General features: G+C 55.7%; 1 protein-coding gene across 1 annotated transcript in view; it reads right to left on the bottom strand.

Moving 5' to 3' along the window:
* Window positions 1-19,464, bottom strand: part of CFAP46 (cilia and flagella associated protein 46) — a 114,293-nt gene that overhangs the window by 71,510 nt on the left and 23,319 nt on the right. Inside the window, 8 exon segments of the mRNA XM_030805013.1 lie at window positions 2,280-2,442; window positions 2,868-2,999; window positions 11,966-12,132; window positions 12,636-12,743; window positions 13,415-13,564; window positions 16,156-16,321; window positions 16,547-16,759; window positions 19,234-19,367. Coding sequence (XP_030660873.1) covers window positions 2,280-2,442; window positions 2,868-2,999; window positions 11,966-12,132; window positions 12,636-12,743; window positions 13,415-13,564; window positions 16,156-16,321; window positions 16,547-16,759; window positions 19,234-19,367 — 1,233 coding nt within the window.

Genomic DNA, 19,464 nt, shown 5'->3' with positions numbered 1-19,464 from the left:
AACACAATCCCTATGGGTTACAATAGTCTTTCTTAAAAAAAATAGAATTTAAAAAAATGATCCTCACATTCATACGGAATTAAAAAACTGATCCTCAAATTCATATGGAATTGCAAGGGGCCCCAAAGAGCTAAAACAATCTTGAAAAAGAACAAAGTTGGAGGACCCACACTTCCCAACTTGGAAACATATTACAAAGCTACAGTGACTCAAACAGCATAGTATTGGCAAAATGATACCATATGGGCCAGTGAAATAGAATAGAGAGTCCCAAAATAAACCCTTGCATTTCTGGTCAAATTATTTTCAGCAACGGTGCCAAGACCGTTCACTAGGGAAAGCACAGTCTCTTCAAGTGGTGCTGGAAAAACTGGATATCCACATGCAAAAGAATGATGTTGAACCTTTCCCTAATACCATATGCAAAAATTAACTCAAATGGATCAAAGATCTAAACTTAAGAGCTAAAGCTACAAAATTCTCAGAAGAAAATAATGGAGAAAATCCTCATGGTATTAGATGTAACAATGACCAGGGATATGACACCAAAGACACAGGCAACAAAAGAAAAAATAAACTGGACCTCTTAAAAATTAGGAACATTTATGCATCAAATGGCACGATCAAATGAGTGAAAAGTTAACCCAGAGAATGGGAGAAAATACTTGCAAATCAGGTATCTGCTAAGGGATTAATATTCAGGCTCTGTCCTGAGGCTCTCTGGCCATGAACCTCCATCCATTATGGCCCTCACAATCCGCAAGCCCTCCCTGCACAGGGCCCTGCAGGACACTGCAGGTTTGTAGGAACCACTTCTCTAGGTCAGCCAGGATTCTTGGTCACAAGCAGTAAAAATCTACTCTGGTCTTCCTGGGCAGCCAGAAAATGTGCTGGGCAGCGCCAGTGGGAGGAGGCTAAGCCCTGGGGCCAGGAAGCTGCATCCTGCCCACAGGACGGCCACGTGTGGGTTGGCAGGTTGGCAGGTCAGCAGGGCAGGTGGAGCAGCCTTGGCTTGCCTCTGTACTCTCCAGTCTGGCTCCAGAGGCAGCTCTGCACAGAGCTCAGACCCAGGCTTCCTGGGGGAGCCAGGCCAGGAGGGTCCCTTTGCCTAGACCACACTGGATGAGGAGGCAGTCCCCCAGAGGAGGCCAGCATGGGGAGAGAGGCTGGGGTGGACTGGACAGCCCAGAGGCCCCAACACAGCCTTTTCAAAGTCAGGCCAAGAAGCTGCCTTGGGCATGCAACTGAGGATCTAGCGCAGCGGCTTCTGTGGCTGTGCCCACTGTCTGTGCCTGCTGTCTTGTGCCGCACTCCCCTGTCCTCCTCCTCCCACTGGAGCTTTGGGTTATGAGGCTCTGCTTCTTTTAGAAGGGCTCCACTTTGTGAGTTCTCTGTGGCTGACTCCTGATTCCTGGTTACAGCTGAGACCAGCAGAAGAGAGCTCAGAGTGGGCAGGTCTGGCTCAGCCCTGGTCTGAAGACTGACCCCAACCCGAGAGTCTCAGCCTCCTTCCAGGAGGAGGGGGAGGCCTCCCCATCTCCCAGCAGGGAGCTGCATCCACAGACCTGTGAGCCAGGAGCACGAAGCCTTCACCAACTCCAGAGCCTGCTCAGGAAGCCCAGTCCACAAGGCCGAGGCTTGTCCTGCCAGTGTGCGCCCAGGGAGAAGCTGGCCAGGCTCCTGCTCTTGGAGAGGCCTGCAGGACCACCCAGGACCCAGGCCTAGCTTCCCTCCAACAGCCCTAGAAGGAGGTGCACTCTTGGGTCCACATGGCCCCTCTCCTTCAACCGTCCTCCCTGGGTTGCCCCATCCCCTGGGCCTTGGGGGCTCCGCTCCCCACCACCCCACTCTGCCTTAAACCTCCAGACGCACCTGTGGCCCAGCTCCCGCCCCCTGCCCTGCCCTCTGCGTGCTGTTCCTCAGGGCCACCCTCTCTCATGGCAGGTGGGGCCTGTCCTCCCTGCCTAGACTCCAAGCCCCTTAAGGCAGGGACTGTGCTGGCCTCACTCTCTACCCCCTGCTGTGTCTCCAGGGCTGAGAGCCCCTCAGTGCATGTGTGTTGCTGGGGGAGGTCAGGGCTGAACCCCAAGTCCAGCAGGGGCCCCGCAGTGCTGGGACTTGGGGACCCCCCTTAACCCCCTCCCCTCCTTGGCTGGTGCTGGTGCACCCTCTGGGGGGCCTGTGGGGTCTGTCTTTCTTTGGGAGTCTCTCCAGTCCTTTCCGGAAGACCCACTAGAGGCCTCAGTGGGAGTCAGGAGCCCCCTCCGGGGCTGGCGCACCTGCTTTCCGGCCTCTGTCTTGTTGATGATGCCGATGATCCTCTTCAGGGCACCCTTGGCCTTCTTCCTGTAGACGGCTGAGGACAGGAGTGGGAGCCAGGCGTTCCAGTAGTGCCGCGCGGCCAGCATCACCAGGGCACCACTGCCCGCGATGCCTCCAAACCTGAAAGAGGGCAGGTCATGATGCGGTGGCTCCACCTGGGCCCACCTGGAGATTCTGGACCGGGAAGGACAGGAAGGTCGGGCGCCCAGGGCCCATCCACGCGCTTGCTCCCTCCTGGGCATGTGGCTTGCTCAGGCGTCCCTGCTGCATCCTCTCCAGTGGGCCTTTCCGGGCAGCACAGGGTCAGACCCCCACCAAGGTCAGGCTGTAGGAGCCCAGGCAGGTACAAGGGCAAGAGGGGGCCACCGCACCTCCTTGAAGACTGTGCCCTGAACTGGCCACACCATCCACCTCGCCCTTGCTGGCAGGAGCCCTCCCTTGGGCCCACAGGACGGACCTCAGCCTTGGTGAGCACACGGGTCCCGCACAGCAGGGGAGGGACAGAGCCCCCACAGTGCCACCCCAGCCCCTTTAGAGCCACGCACCTGGCGCTCTCCGTGAAGGCCTTGGCTGCCACCAGCCGCAGCTGCTTCCGGCCCTTCAGGTTCTCCATGATGCTCCTGCCCTGGATGGCTGTGGCCATGCACAGCATCTCTGCCACCAGCCGGGACTCCTCGCTGCAGGACATGGGGCCAGTGAGGAGGGAGGCCACTGTGGCCCACCTCAGGTCCTCCCTCCCTGGGTCACTGTCTTGACCTGTGGACCACGCAGGTGGTATTCTAAGATGGGGCACCTCCTGGCCCACAAGCACATGTGCACAGGGCTCCGCCCTCCCCGAATCTGAGCCAGCCTCAGGGACTCGCCAGACTGCAGGGATGCAGGGCAAGGGGCCCCGGTCTTCTGAGGCCTGGAGTGCCCACGTGTGGCCTGGGCGCCGGAGACAGCCACTCTGGGAATGCTGTCAACCACGGAGCTGGCAGCCACGTGGCAAGGGTGGGAGTGGGCTGTGGGGACATCCAGCCAGTGGACCGTCAAGACTGTTGCCCCCACTGACTCTCACAGTAACCTTATGAGAGACCCCAACCCAAAACTAACTGGCTGTGTCCAGTCAGCCCCCAGAACCATGGGGAAGAATCGCTGTTTTTTTAATGACTAATCTTTAGAGGGACTTGTGCAGCAGCAGATCCACAGAACTAGCCCCTCTTTTGGGGCCTCTCCCCTGTACAGGCCCTGCTGCCCAGGCCCACATGGAAGTCTGGCCTCAGAAGGTCCACTCTGCACCCAGAGCTTGGCCGGGCACACAATCCTGGGTGTCAACAGCAGCATCAGCTCCACGACTCCTCATCCCTGGACGTTCACTGCTCCAGCGCTGCCGTGGCTGGGGCTGCAATGCCACATACACTAAAGCAGGATTCCCACCATGGACGGGGGAGCACGCCTTTGCGGCTCAGCTCAGAGGAGGCACCAGATTTATTCTATGAGAAAGATGCTGGCTCACGGGTAGACTCCCTTCATGGGCCAGGGTCCCAGAGCCAGGAACCTGCTTGCAGGAACAGACAGCTGCTTCTGCCCCTCTGTCCCGAAGGAGTCAAAGGAGGAAGGCACTGCCCCTTGGCCTGCACGGGCCTGCAGTGCCCAATGCAAGCCGGTGGTCTGAAGCTGAAACCACCTTCTCAGGCGGGCATGGCGACCTGGGCAGGGCAGGAAGGAGAGCTCAGTTTCCTGGGTACTGCCGTCCTAAACATTTTGATCTGTGTTATGCAGTTGTTGAGTGTTCCATAAATGCCAATGAGTGAGGTCTGTTCCTTTCATCTGTAGCCTCAGTGACTTCCCCCTACTTTGTTCTGTCAGCTGCTGAGAGAGGAATGTTAAAATCTACAGCTAGAATCGTAGATGCATCCATGCTTTACTTCCTGTAAAGGAAGTACTTACTTACTTCAAGCTCTGCTATTAGGTGAACACACATTTAGCATTTTTATGTCTTCTTGAGATTTAATCTTTCTTATGAGAAATGTCTACCTCGGATCGCGTGCCTGGGCCGTTTAACCGGACGCCAGCTCTCTCGTGGTTGGTGCTTGCAGAGTGCCTCTCTCCCGTCCTTTTACCTTTAATCTGTGTCTTTACATTTGAAGAGGGTCTCCTGTACATAGTTTATCACTGGGTCTTGCTCCTATGTGCTGTGAGATAAACTGCATTTTAGCTGCAGTGTTGGTTCATTTACGTTTAGTGGGATGACTGACATGGCCAGGGTCAAACCCACCATTTGCTCCTTGCTTTCCTTTTGACTTACATGTTCTTTGTTCCTTTCCTCCCTTTTTTTGCATGAATGGAATATTTTTTAGTATCCCAATTCATATTCTCTATTAGATTTTTCATTGTATCTCTTTGCTTTATTCCATTTCTTAGTATTTGCTCTAGGGATTGCAGTGTGCATCCTTCACCAACCACGGCTCTACGTCACCTGAGTCCCACTCCACGTCATGCGCAGCACGAGAGCCCTCGGAATCGCTAATATTTTAGCTTTAAATATTTGCCTCGGAAAAGCAAATATTTTTGCTTTAAAAGGTCAAGTGTTTCTCGAATTTAAGAACTGAAAGGGAAAAAAGTCTTTTATGTTTACCCCCACATTTACCATTTTTGGTGTTTCTCATCTCCTCTAGCATGTCCTCTTCTGAGGATCCGCTGGGAGTGGCTCCTCTTAGCTTTTATTAATCTTAAAATGTCTTGATTCTGTCTTCATTTGTGAGGACTATTGCTGGCGGATACAGAATTCTAGACTGACAGGTTTTCTTTTTTTAACACTTAAAAACCGTCATCCTTTGTATTCTGGTTTGCATCGTTTCGAATGAGAAGCCAGCAGCAATTCTTGCCCTGGTTTTCCCGTATGCACAAATCCGTCCCCATGCTAACTCCTTCCCAGGATCTGCTCCCGGTCTTTGGTCTTCAGCAATGTGACTACGATTCCCCCACAATGGAGCCAGGTGTGGTTTTCTTTGCGTTTATCCCACTTGGGGTTCCTTGAAAGTCTTGCATCTCCAGGTTGATATTTTTAATTCAACTTGTAAAATTTTCAGCCATTATGTTTTCAAATGTGTGTATTTTGGCCTCCCCCTGCTGCCTCTGACCTCCTGAGACTCCAGTTACCCTCAGGTTAGACCCCCTGCTATGGCCCCACGGGTCACAGATGGAAAGCTCTGTTCGTTTAGTTTCTCCGTTTTTCTCCCTGTGCTTCGGTTTTCATAGTCTGCTGGCCTGGATTCGAAGTTACTGACCATTCTTCAGTATCCAGCCTGATGATACGCTCTTCCAGTGGTGTTTCCATTTCAGACACTTTATTTTTCATTTCTAGGAATTCCATTCAGTGATTTTATTATCAGTTCCATTCTTTATTGAAATTCCTGTCTGTACACTAGTTATTTCCATTGAAAATGTGATTATATTGACAGCAGCTGTTTTCAACTCCTTGTCTGCTCATGTCAACATATACCACAGCTGGGTCCATTGGCTGTTTTTTCTATTCTGCTCTTTTTTCATCTTGGTAATGAGCCACATTTTCTTGCTTTTGCGCACATCTAGTAATTTCTTACTTTATGCTGGACATCGTGAGGGCTCTGCTGCTGAAAGTGTGGATTGTGTCCACTTCCTTTAAAGTGTTGGGTTTTGTTCTGACAGGAAGTTAATTACTGGTGGCTCAGCTTCATCCTACTGAGATGTGGTTTAGGCTTTGTTGGTGCAAGTCTGCACTCGCCCCATTGCTAAGGCGTGTCTTTCTGAATGCCTGGAGTTCAGTGAGGTATGCCCTGATGTGAGTTGGTCACAACTCCAACTTCTCTTAGCACAGGATGGCCTCTGGCATCTTGTCAGTTTACAGACCCCTCCATACCTGTTTTCTGCCAGGCCTGGAATCGAGTCCTGTGCACACACACTTTACCACCAGGCAGGCCACAGACTCACGGGTGGCTCCACAGAACGAGGGCCCCACCCCACCTGCCTGCGTCACGTCCCAGACACCTCAGCTGCTGCAGCCCCAAGCCCTGACTCGTTTCTCCCCACGACTCTTCCATCTGGGGCTCAAGCCCTGACTGGTTTCTCCCCACGACTCTTCCATCTGGGCCAAGCCCTGACCCGTTTCTCCCCACGACTCTTCCATCTGGGCCCCCTCCCCAGGCTGCAGCGTGAGAAGCTCCCTTAGGCAGAATGCGGGGCCCACTTCCGATATTTCCTTCTAGCAAGAATGGCTGCCTTGTACTGCCTGCTGTCCAACAGCTAACAACAACTGTCTCACGTATATTTTCAAGTTTTACAGTTTTCCTTTTTCACAGCACAAGAGTATGATACCCATTATGCTTTCAAGGCCAGAACTAGGTGACTTTTAAATTTAATTATTAACCACATTAAATATAAATATATTATACATAATGGATATATAATATATAAACATATATAAAATCACTGTTGGTGATTATGTTACATAAAAATGTTAAGCTGAGTTGGAAGGTCCAAATAACATTCTTAGACTATTGTTCTTTACCCATTTGGTGTGTATTTTAATAATCTACATGAAATTTATTAATATATATTCCTTGACATTAATAGCATAAATGCGAAACTGATTTGGTAACCACAATTCACAATTGAGAATATGAACTGATTAGTAACTGCTGTACTTTTCACCAGGAATGGAAAGCCATTTTTGCTATTAGTGTAAAATGCTATCATAAAAGCTTCTCTGTGGCAAATTCCATGCTAGAGTTTCTACACATAATTTTCAAAATGGAAAGAAATTAGAATGAAGAACTGAAATACGTGTAAACTTTTTAAAGTATCTCTTACAAAGGCTGGTCATCTGCTGGATGTGGGCATGGGTCCTGCTGGACTGGGGAAGGGCCTGTGGCTCTGACAGTGACCAGCGAGGTGACCACATCATCTCCTACTGAGCAGCACGCCTGCGGGGTCTCTCCAGTCTCCTGGCACCCAGGCTGCCTGCACACAGGAGCACCCACCCACCTGTGGTTGGTGGAAAGGCGCCCACACTGCACCCAGGGCAGAGGGGCTCCCGCTGGGTGCAATGACACTAAGTGCCACTAGAGGACAGCAATGGTCCACAAAGGACTTTCCAAAAGTCCTAACCTGGAAATCCAATTTTTCCAGTCTCACATGACCCCCCCCTTTTCCCTGTCACCATATATATAAATTTACAGCTTTAGCTAATTTAACAGAAAAAATGATTTTTAAGTCAATTTACACAGCAGTGGCACAGCCAGAGCACCCAGACCCACATCCTTCTGTTGTGTGCCGCTGTGCCCTCCACACTTGGGGAAGTAATTGTAACTCAGTTATGAGGAGGCTTTATGCAGCAGCACTCTGCACCGTCACCTCTATGATGCTGACTTTGTAGTTTATTTCTGTTAGAAATAATGTTTGTTCTGTTTTGTTTGGAGACAGAGTCTCGCTGTGTCACCCAGGCTGGAGTGCAGTGGCACAATCACAGCTTGCTGCAACCTCGACCTACAGGCTGCTTACGAGGATGAACGCAGTTCAGCTCACTCAGACTCCCTGCAGCCCCTTCCAACTGACTTGTGTGGCCAGTGACCGCATGACACTTAATCCCCACCTATCACCTTGGCACCTACGACATCACGCCAGCCTCTCATCTTCTGGTCCCCACTGTGACCCTGGTGACTCACCTTCCCGGTGAGGACCACAACACCCACACCTCCCTTAGCTCGTCCTTCCTGCTCTACCAGCATATGTTACCTGCGCTTTTCCTTCACTTTTGTATTGTCAAAATCAATCCTTTCCTTTTGTCACAATGCTGCTTTCTTTGTCAACAAGTTAATCCTAAAAGTGGAATATCAGTGAACACCACGTTTCTCACTGGAGTCTGGCTATGACTTGGTTTCCTGGACTCTCTAACTGGTGTGCCCCTCTGAACTGTCCCCACTCGTCCCACGAAGGACTCTGTTTCCCCACCCTCCCCAGGGTCCTCCTGAACCACCCACTGCAGTCAGGCAGCTGTCTCCGCACAGCGTCCATCTGGGGACAGCTCTCGACTACCTTTCTAGGTTGAATCCCACATATCTTTCCTTTTCTTTTTTTGGTTTACTTCCTTGTTTTTCTGGATCATATCCTCAAGAAACTTTCTAAAAATGGTGTATGGGAAGTACAGTCTCTGGGTCCTTTTGTCTAAAATGGCTTATTTTGACCTGATATGTGATAGTTTGGGTGAGCTCGAATTCCAGGCTGACAATTACCTCCACTTGGAATGTTCTATTTTCTTTTTGCTTCAAGTGGTGGCTGCTGAGAAGGTTGGGGCAGTTCTATTTCCTGCTCCTCTGATCTCAGCCTGGTGTCTCAGCATGTCCAGAGCCAGATAGATGTATTTTCAGCCTCAGCACATCCAGGACCTGAGGGGCTGGGGTGGGTGGCAGGCATCTCCTGCTTATACCCGAGCTGTAGGGCTGGGGACGCACCCCCGGCCCCACCTGCACAGGAAGGCCAGGGAGGGACATCAAAGCAGGTGAGTTTTCCTTTTGGAAGCAAATTGATTTTTATTACAGTCCGCAGGGAAAACGGTAACCTCTAGCCTCCAACAGAGGGATGCCAAAGAGGGGGGCCTGGCACGGAATCCTGTCCATACTGTTTTGGAAGAAAGATCATTCGCAATGAAAAGCCCCTCGATGTTGGCAAAGAGAAAACGGCGGGACTGGGCTCCAGCCCAACTCTGCTCCGGCCCTTTGCTGCCACACTCTCCCTCTAGCCCCCCTGGTGAACGTGGGGCACCACGCATGGCAGCACCAGGCCAGCAGGGCAGGGTCCCAGGTGCACGGCTCCTGGCAGGGCTGGCAGCCTCCTGAGCACTCATAGCCTCACCCCTGCCGAGGCAGTGCTTACAGCCCATCACCTGGGTTCAGTCCCAGCTCTGCCACTCACCCCAGCTGGGTGGCCTCAGGAGCAATTTGGCCTCTGTCTGCCCATTTCCTGCTCTAGAGCCTGGGAACAGTAGTGCCTGCCAACCGAGAAGTGAATGGAGGCCTGGAATGTGATGCCTCGTCCTGGGCAATGAGAAGAGTGAACGGGGTCCTGGCACGTGATGCCCCGTCCTGGGCACTGAGAAGAGTGAATGGGGTCCTGGCGCATGAAGCCCCGTCCTGGGCAATGAGAAGAGTGAACGGAGGCCTGGCATGTGATGCCCCATCCTGGGCCCTAAGAAGAGTGAATGGGGTCCCGGCACGTGATGCCCCATCCTGGGCACTGAGAAGAGTGAATGGGGTCCTGGCACGTGATGCCCCGTCCTGGGCACTGAGAAGAGTGAACGGAGGCCTGGCACGTGATGCCCCTTCTGGGCAATGAGAAGAGTGAATGGGGTCCTGGTGCATGATGCCCCGTCCTGGGCAATGAGAAGAGTGAATGGGGTCCTGGCACGTGATGCCCCGTCCTAGGCACTGAGAAGAGTGAATGGGGTCTGGCGCGTGATGCCCCGTCCTGGGCAATGAGAAGAGTGAATGGGGTCTTGGCGCGTGATGCCCCATCCTGGGCAATGAGAAGAGTGAACGGAGGCCTGGCGCGTGATGCCCCTCCTGGGCAATGGAAGAATGAATGGGGTCCTGGCACGTGATGCCCCGTCCTGGGCACTGAGAAGAGTGAATGGGGTCCTGGCGTGATGCCCCGTCCTGGGCAATGAGAAGAGTGAACGGAGGCCTGGCGCGTGATGCCCCATCCTGGGCACTGAGAAGAGTGAATGGGGTCCTGGCCGTGATGCCCCATCCTGGGCAATGAGAAGAGTGAACGGAGGCCTGGCGCGTGATGCCCCGTCCTGGGCAATGAGAAGAGTGAACGGGGTCCTGGCATGTGATGCCCCGTCCTGGGCAATGAGAAGAGTGAACGGGGTCCTGGCACGTGATGCCCCGTCCTGGGCAATGAGAAGACTGAACGGGGTCCTGGCATGTGATGCCCCGTCCTGGGCAATGAGAAGAGTGAACAGGGTCCTGGCACATGATGCCCCGTCCTGGGCACTGAGAAGAGTGAATGGGGTCCTGGCACGTGATGCCCCATCCTGGGCACTGAGAAGAGTGAACGGGGTCCTGGCACATGATGCCCCGTCCTGGGCACTGAGTGAACGGGGGGCCTGGTACATGGTGCCAGTCCTGAGCACTGGCCTGCTTGCGCCTCTGAGCACCCAGGAGACCCTGGACACGTGGAAGTTGCCAACGTGAAAGGCATCTCAGCACGTTCCTATGTTGGCCTCGAATCCCCACGAGCGTGGCCAACACAGGCCCTGGAACTATCCCGGTGGGCAGGGCTGTGGGAAGACGGGGCGTGGGCCTGGGGCGCTCCTTGGCTCTGGCAGGTGCTGCCCATACTGGCCATTTGGCCACAGAAAACATCTTTACAGCCTTTGGGTCCGTGGTTTCATCTTCCAGGATTATTAGACCCAGGAAATTAGCCAAAAAGAACCTCAAGGAAAACAACCTTTACTGCAGAAGTATTTACAATAGCAACAGATGGAAAACAGCCTCATATTCAAAAATTGGGGAAAGACTAGGGATGATAATAATTGCTCAACTGGATGGAACATGGTAAGCCACTAAAAGTGAGATCTGTGAAAATTAAAGAATGGGAATGTTCTGTGTCCGGCTATGCTGACAACGAGGGCCTGGCAGCACGGCTGACTCTGGAGGGCGAGTGAGGGACCCAAGTCAGAGGCCATTTTCTTTCATTGAAATTACCCTTATTTTCAAATTTAATTAGCGTGCATATCTGTCTATTCAAAATTACTTCAAAGCTGTATGTCGTTAGAAATGGCAGCTTTCTACCTGCTGAATGTCCATGTCCCCTCAAAGTTCCCTTCTACCTGCCGTGGGTGGAGCGTCCGTGTCCCCTCAAAGTTCCCTTCTACCTGCCTGGGTGGAGCGTCCGTGTCCCCTCAAAGTTCCCTTCTACCTGCCGTGGGTGGAGCGTCCGTGTCCCCTCAAAGTTCCCTCTACCTGCCGTGGGGGGTCCGTGTCCCTCAAAGTTCCCTACCTGCCATGGGTGGAGGTCCGTGTCCCCTCAAAGTTCCCATGCTGGGCGATCCTCACCCCCACAGTGATGGTGTTGGGGTGGCCTTTGAGGGGGGTTGGATCATGGGGATGGAGGGACCCCAGAGAGCCCTGCCCCTTCCCGCATGTGAGGACACACTGGGAGGCACCGTCTGTGAGACAGGAAGGGGCCCTCGGCAGACGCCGAATCTGCCACACCTCGATGGGACTTCCAGCCTCCGGAACTGTGAGCAGGAACCATCTGGGGTGGGAGTCCCCCCATCTGTGGCCCTTTGTCCCAGCCTCTGAAGGCTGAGGCCCCCCTTTCTGTGCCTCCGATGCACACGCAGCCAGCAGGCCACACCCCTCCTGCTGAGGCCCACGTGACTTCAGAACCCTTCCTGACCAGCTTTCCACGGGGCCACTGCTGACTTGTCCATGAGGGCACGGGGCTGGCAGGACGGGGGCTGCCTGTGCACGTGGCTAAGGCCTGTGGCAAGCTTTCTGGACTGGGCCTGGAGACCTAGTGGGACGCTCACACGCACCCTGATCTGTGATTGCAGCCCAGGCCCGTGCTCCCTGCCCGTTTTGGGGGAAATTGTTCAGTCATGAGGGTTACTTACGGCCCAAATTTCTTCAGGTACTTGATGCCCATCTCCACAGCCCTGTGAGCGCAGGCCATGGTGGTCTCATGGTCACGCGCCGCATGGGCGAAGTGGGTCAGCCGGGTCAGGGTCTGCAGCTCCACCAGGGGGTCCGACCAGTTGCACTCAGAAGCCATTTTCACCAACTTCCGGTGGGTAGCAAGAGAAGGGGCACCGTGTTAGTGACAACGACCTTCCAACGGCCTGCAGCCCCCACGGACCACACAGCGCGTGTGATTCTAAACAGAGGCGTGGCCTGTGAAGGGCCACCGTGCCACAAAAGCTGAGCTGCCACGTCCGTGCCCATGAGGGCCCCTGATGTCCTTGTAGCTCCGACACCCCACAGGGTGTCCTGGACACAGGACTGGCGTGTGCAGCCCCTGGTTGCCCTTGAGCAGCTCAGGGTTGGGTGAGACACGGAGGGTCCGCTCAGACAGCGTTTGCCTCATACCAGGAGACAGGGATGCTCCGAGCATGAAGCTGAAGGAAGTGCGTGGAGGGGGCACGGCTCCGTTGGGAGGTGGAGGAGAGCAGGGCAGAGTGGGGGTGAGCATGCATGATGGGGCTTGAGTTCCAGCCACCTAGGGCAAGAGCCTCGGCGTCCTCGCCTCTTGGCCCCTGGCCTCCCGGGACTCCTGGGGACACTTACCTGGGCCAGGGAGGGGACAGTGAAGTCCATGAGGCCCAGCCCGTTGCATGAGTACATTTCCAAGGCAACGAGGACTCTGGTCACCGAGCTGACATCCTCACTGGTGCCCTGGTGGGGAGGATTCCCTGAGTGTATCAGCCCAAGGGTGCAGGGGGAGTCTGGAATATGCATGAATTTAACACTGCGAGATATTAGTTTTACGGCAATAATCAGACCATGGAATTGGGAGCGTTTATACCTTAGGCTGTTTTTTGTAACTGTTGACCTGCAGGTCATCTTCTCATACAACGAGGAGCCCCAAGGCCATGCGGCCCCCATGTGTGAGGCAGCCTTGTCTGACAGCTGGGTGACCCCCGAGGAGGGAAGGACCAGTGGGCCTGACATGGTGGCTGCCTGGGGCAGGCAGGTCGACGCCTGGACCCTCCCCGCCTCCCTGGACCCCACTAGGCCCTGGCTCCTGGCCAGGCTCCAAGGCCCCTTCTCCATCCGGCTTTCCAGGAGCTCATGGGGCCGGCCCTGGGCCCACTCCTCCTCGGGAGAGGGCAGCACCCCCACAGACCCAGCAGCTCACAGACCCCGTGGATGGGTGGGCAGAGGAGGCCCCGTGCCGCACTCAAGGGCAGCCAGCGGCGGTGAGCTCAGTGGGAAAAGGGAGTGCCCAGGCCAACCGCGATGGCTCCATCTGGAGCTAAGTCGTCCCGGGGCCCCACCACCCCCGGCTGTCTCGGATCTCTATGTCCACAGGGCCTCGGAGCCCAGATGTGGGTAGGGGCGCCCACCTGCTCCTCGGTGCCCAGCCGTGGCCCAATCTGCTGCTGCAGCAGCTGCTTGGCCTTGACCCAGGTGGCGATGAGCTGCTGCCGGGCGCTGGTGGGCACTGTCTCCTCGGGCGCACTCCCGTTGGTCAGGTTCAGGGCAAATTCGCAGACCTAGGACAGACGTGTTCTCGGTCATGAAAACTAAATTCTAAACAGGGGACCTTGAGCCAAGATCCAAACCATTAAAAGATGGATGGACCCAGCTCCTGATCCAGCCCGTGAAGGGCCTTAAACACACGAGACCTCAGGCCCACCACGGGCTGCACCACAAACCCAGCAGATGAAGCCCCACCCCCAGACGCCGAGGACGCAGCCGCCACCTGGCCTCCAGTGCGTCCCAGCCCTCTCACTCCTGAGCTGTCCCCACGGCATGGGCCTGGGACCCTGCAGGAAGGAGCAGCTGAGCCAGCACCCCTCCCCCACTGCAGCTGGTGTCGGTTGGGGGTGGGGCAGTGAGGACGGAGCCCCGAAAGTGGGGGCATGAAATCTGCCACGTGATTTGCCTGCAGGGACGGGCATGTGGGCTGCTGCCCCGAGCCTCTGGGCTGCGCCCCAGCTCCCTGTCTTGCTGGCCGTGTGACCAGGTGAGTTTCTTCATGCTGTGTGCCTCAGTTTCCTCATCTCTATGTAGAAATGAAACCCAGTCTATGGGTCGTCGTGAGGATCAGTGAGTCCTTGTTCAGTGCCTCGCCCGGTGCAGGAAGCACTGGCCACCAGGAGTGACCTCTTGCTAACCCAGGGATGTCCCATCTCTCGCTGTCTTGTGAACACCTGCTCCTTGCAAAACGTCTTGGTAGCACAGACACCTCCTACTGGACAGCGTCCTTCCCTTTCCTCCCCTCCATCCTTCCTTCTGGATAAACTTCCAAACACTTGTCAAGTTCCACACAGACAACCCAGCGGAATGTGTTTGGGGAGCACTGACTCCCCTGTTTACCACCTGGCTCCCAGCGGGGTTATGCACATGCCCGGTCCAGGCACTGCCCAAGCCGGCTTCCTCACACTCTCCGCCATTCACTCCGTGCTCCCGGGCTGCCAGGTCAGTGCTGGCGTTTCCTCTCAGCATCTGGATCCAGCCATCATCACATCTAAGAGGGAAGCTCCTCTGCACCCACAGCTGCCTCCCGGGGCCCGCAGCAGGCTCAGCTGCACCCACAGCTGCCTGAGCCGCCCATGGCGCCCTCCCCTCCGCAGCCTCCAGCCTGATCCCTGTAGGTCCCCGAAGCCGGCCCCTTGTCCCTTCTCAGAAGAATGACCTGCACCTGATGCCACAGCCGGTGCTCCTGGCCGGCCCACACTGACTGCCCAGGGCCAGCCGTCCCCACTGGGAGCTGGTACCGCACCTGATGCCACAGCTGGTGCTCCTGCTACCGAGATGTTTTGCAAGGAGCAGGTGTTCCTAAGACAGCTCAGGAGTGAGAGGGCTGGGGCGCACTGGAGGCCAGGTGGCGGCTGCCTCCGTGTGTGTGCAGCTGCGTCCTCAGCGTCTGGGGGTGGGGCTTCATCTGCTGGGTTTGTGGTGCAGCCCCCTGTGGGCCTGAGGTCTCATGTGTTTCAAGACCTTTAGGTCCTGACTGCCCGGGGCCAGCTGTCCCCATTGGGAGCTGGTAGCACCAGGGCCCTCTCTGGCTCTGGCCTGGCGCAGCTGACCGTGAGCGCTGTGAGTGCTGTGCCGCAGACTCGAGACTCTCCAGCCTGCGGTTTTATCCACGGCCCAGAAAGGGTCATGCAGAATGAGCTTTAGCATAAAGTCTTCCTGCAAAGGTGGGGACAGCTCCCCCACCCTGTGCCCCTGCGGAGACACTCAAGGCCTCCCTGCCCCGGCCCCACCGTGGGTGCTCCACACACAGGCTCCATGAGGTTCCCGAGAGACTCCCCTGACTCATTAGGAAACCGGCTTTCTCTCGGGTTCTTTGAGGCTCTTCTGAGTTAGAAATGGGCAATGGCTCATCAAACACTTCTGCAACATCCGTCAACCAGAACATTATTTCTTTTATCTTCCTTTTGGATTACAACAAAATCCAAATTCCATGGGATAAATGATCTGCCTGGGCCACTAGGATCGTCCCACACACTGAGTCTGCTGCGTTTTACTGGGACGGCTGCATGTGTGGGTGGTGCGGTCCCTGTTTCTCGCTGTTCCAATCGCCACTTCTGGTTCTATTTCCACTCTCCTCTAGGCCTGGAGCCCGCCCCGAGGGGAGGCCCCACACCCACCCACGGGTCTTGCTTTCCTCTCTCCAGCCCTGGCCTTATTTCCCAGTAACTGGAGCCCCTGACGTTTTACTTCCTAAATTGTTCTCACGTCTGTCGCCTCCACTGAAGGCAGCTTGCTCTCCCAGGGCCTTTCCAGGAGTCCTCAGAAGCTCAGCCCCAGCCTCCAGCTCCAGGTCTGCAGGGCTCTGTGTCAGGTCGGCTGCCTCCCTGCTCTCTCCCTCCACCCCCACCCCCTGCCCCCACACCTCTCTTTCTCTATTCTCTGTCTTCTCTCTCCTCCTCTCTCCTCTCCTCTTTCCTCTCTCTTCTCCTCTCTCTCCCCTCTCTCTTCTCTCTCCTCCTCTCTCCTGTCTCTTCTCCTCTCCTCTCTCTCTGCTCACCTCTCTCTCTCACCTCCCTCTCTCCTCTCTTCTCTCTCTCTGCACCTCTCTCTCCTTTCTCCTCTCTCTCTCTCTCTCTCTCTCTCGGCATCATGGAGGTGGTACCTCCACCGCTGTTTTGATCTTGGAGATGGCTCCTGCATCCAGTGGGCTGTGAAACGCGTTTGGTCGCATGAATTTCCTGGACTTCTCGGCAGCCTGGACTGGAATCCAGCTGATGACCAGGCCTCGCGCCAAGGTGTTGCAGAGCGTCACCAGCATCACGGGGTCCCTGGGAGACACGCCTGTCAGAGGGAACCTTGGCCCCCGGAGGCCACACCCCGATCCCATGTGCGGAGTCCTCAGGTCACAGTAGGAGGCCTGAGATGCACGGGTGCCCACAACCCTCCTCTGCTGGGACACAGAGGGCCATGGAGCGCAGCTGCCTGCCTTTGCTCCGGGGTCTCCCGAGGGAAGAAGCCCCTCCTGGCGTGAACGCAGCACAGCCCACACGCACCCACTGTGGCCCGTGGCCTTGACGATGCTCAGGAGGTGGCACAGGGCGTCCACCAGCTCCTTCTGCCGCCCGGCCAGGATCAGGTGGTGGTTGTGGTTCAGGATGTAGACCACGGCGTTCTGCACGATCCACGCCTCCTGGATCTCCTGTCCGATCTCTGCGGAGCGCAGCCAGTTATTCATGGCATACTGGGACAGACTCTCGATCCAGGTTCTGCAAAATGAGCACCATCCAGCCCCTAATGCAGGGTCCCCAGCCCTGGGGCCAGGGACCAGGATGGCTGCGGGGCCTGTTAGGAACCAGGTTGAAGGGCAGGAAGTGGGTGGGCGACCAAAACTCCATCTGCATTTACAGTCACTCCCACCACTGGCACTCCCACCTGAGCCCCGCCTCCCGTCCCATCAGCAGCTGCATTCCAGTCTCACAGGAGCGTGAACCCTATTGCGATCAGCGCGTTCCAAGGATCTAGGCTGCGTGCTCCTTGTGAGAATCGAACTAACGCCAGATGATCTGAGGTGGAAACAGTTTCATCCTGTGACCAGCCTCCACCCAGCCGGTCCGTGGAAAAACTGTCTCCCACGAAACCAGTCCCTGGGGCTGAAACGGTTGGGACGGTGCCTAAGTGTGAGACAGTCTTTCCCCACCCGCCCTCGCTAAACAGAGTGTGGACTCCTCCTATGAGACTCTCTTGTTTCCGGAAGTCTGTGGAGCCCTGGGCTCAGAAAGGGGCTCCTGTGGGGGCTGCATGGGGCAGAGACGCTCTGCCCCACCCCTCCACCCACCCCCTACGGCTGCGTGCTCCACCCAAAGCCCGGCCTCACCCCTCTACCCACCCATGGCCTGCGCGCTCCACCCGAAGCCCAGCCTGGTGCTCCCCTTTCGCAGCGGCCCCCTTGTTCCAGTTTGTCCTCATCCTCCCTGGACACCTCCAATGGCCCCTGGCTGGTTCCCATGGCCACGAGTGCTCACACCTGCCACGGGACCCCCGCTCACCTGCAAACCTCCGGCCCCCAGCCCAAGGCTGTGTCCAGCCGCACTGCAGCTGCCTTGCGCCTCCTGGCCTCGCTCCACACTGTGAAGCTCTGCCCTCCCTCCTGCCCAACTGAGCGTCTCCTTCTTCCTCCCCACCTGAATCACACGCAGGCTCTGCCCTTCCCCAGGGAGCCGGCTCTGCCCTTCCCCAGGGAGCCATCACACCGAGCACAGGGCAGTCAGCCCTCACTCAGCAGTGTGGACGTGGACAGGGTCTGTCCGTCCCGCTAGACCAGGCTGGGCAAACTTTTTCTGTTAAGGGGCCAAATAGCATTTTGAGCTTTGCAAGCTCCATATGGTCTTCACTGTATATTTTTTCTATTTTGTTTTACAAATTTAAAAGTGTCAAAGCCACTCTCAGCTCACAGGCAGCAAACGGCTTGAGCTCTAATTTTCAGACCCTCCTCTGTCTGTGAGCAGGCCCACCAGGAGTGCAGAGCTCTGCCCAGCCTTGGGCCTGGGTCCTGGAAAGGCATCCGGAGCCCCTGCCTGAAATGACGGGGCTGTGAGGGCTGGAAGCCCAGGGTGGGCCTGGGCCAGGCGGCGCCTCACAGAGCTCGGAGCTGCTGCAGGAGACAGGATCCCGAGAGGCCGAGACAAAGGCCGCCTGCAGCTGTCATCGTCATCGTCATTGCTGCTGCCTGACCACCTCTTCCCTCCAAAGAGCTCGGCCGGGTGGCCCCAGGCATGCACAGCAAGCAGGGACAGCTGGCTTTCCTTCTGCCCCGTGGACCGGCAAGGACAGGGGCGCCGTGCCCAGCTTCTGTTGCATGGATAGTCGGGGACACCCGAGCTTACCACGTTCGTGTGCTTGACGCAGCTGCATTGGAGGGATAAGTTCCCGTGTCCCACGCACGGCGAGCGACTAGTTTACAGGGATGCTGGAAGGGGGACACCGAACATTCCCAACATGGAGAAACAATGCGCGTCCAGCGTGACGGATTCGCTGACTACCCAGATCTGATCACCACGTTACACAGATCAAAACGTCACCGTGCACCCCAGAAATGGTAAAATTCTTACTTGTCAATTAAAAAAACAAGTTAAAATATTTAATTTTATATTAAAAATAGGTAAAAACCATCATTGCTGGTAAAGCACTCCAATTTCGATTGTTTCTGAACTTGGAACCTCATGTCAGCAAATCCTGTGAGATGTTCTGTACAAACTAATATTTCTTATTGACACACAAGGAGTTTTCGAGGCCAAGGCAGTCCTTGATAGCTTTTCCCACAATAGGAGGGAGAGCACAGCTTTTCCTCTGAGCAAATACAGAAGCTGCTCCTTCTATTTTCTGCCACGAAGACCACCTCCCTAGCAGCTGCCTTTCATGCATCATCAGAGGGACAGACAAGAGTGAGCAAGGCTGACACTAGAGCACTCTGGAAAACACACCTGTGAACTTTCCCTCGTAGTAACAACAAACTACGCCCGGGGTCTTGCTAGGAACGACTGCTAAAAACAGGTGAGGCCACGTCACCCCATTTCCTCTTTTGTGGTCTCAGTCATTTACGTGACAAAGGACACTTCCCCCACGCGAGAAGCCCGTGTCCTTACGAATGGGAAGGGTGTCCTTCCCACGCCAGCCTGAGTGCAGGGGACACTCTGACCCACGGCCCCGGGCGGTGCTCAAGGCCACCGTCGCCTCCGCCCACCTGTATGTGATCCACTCGGTGTTCGACTCCGGGGGCTCAGCCACGTAGCCGGCTGGGTGCTGGCTCAGGTCTTCTGGGGGGATGGCCTGGTCATTCAGCTCTACACCTTCTGACCGCAGCAAATGAACCGTGGCCTGCAAAACACACATGCAGTGGGAGGGGTCGTGGGCGGAGCACGGGCCCAGCACCAGGGAGGAAACACACACGCCCTTCCCTCAGCTCTGATTAGAA

This window comes from Nomascus leucogenys, chromosome 3 (genome assembly GCF_006542625.1).
Source record: "Nomascus leucogenys isolate Asia chromosome 3, Asia_NLE_v1, whole genome shotgun sequence".
NCBI lineage: Eukaryota > Metazoa > Chordata > Mammalia > Primates > Hylobatidae > Nomascus > Nomascus leucogenys.
Note: the sequence above shows the minus strand (reverse complement) of the source record. Positions and strands in the feature narration are given on the sequence as shown.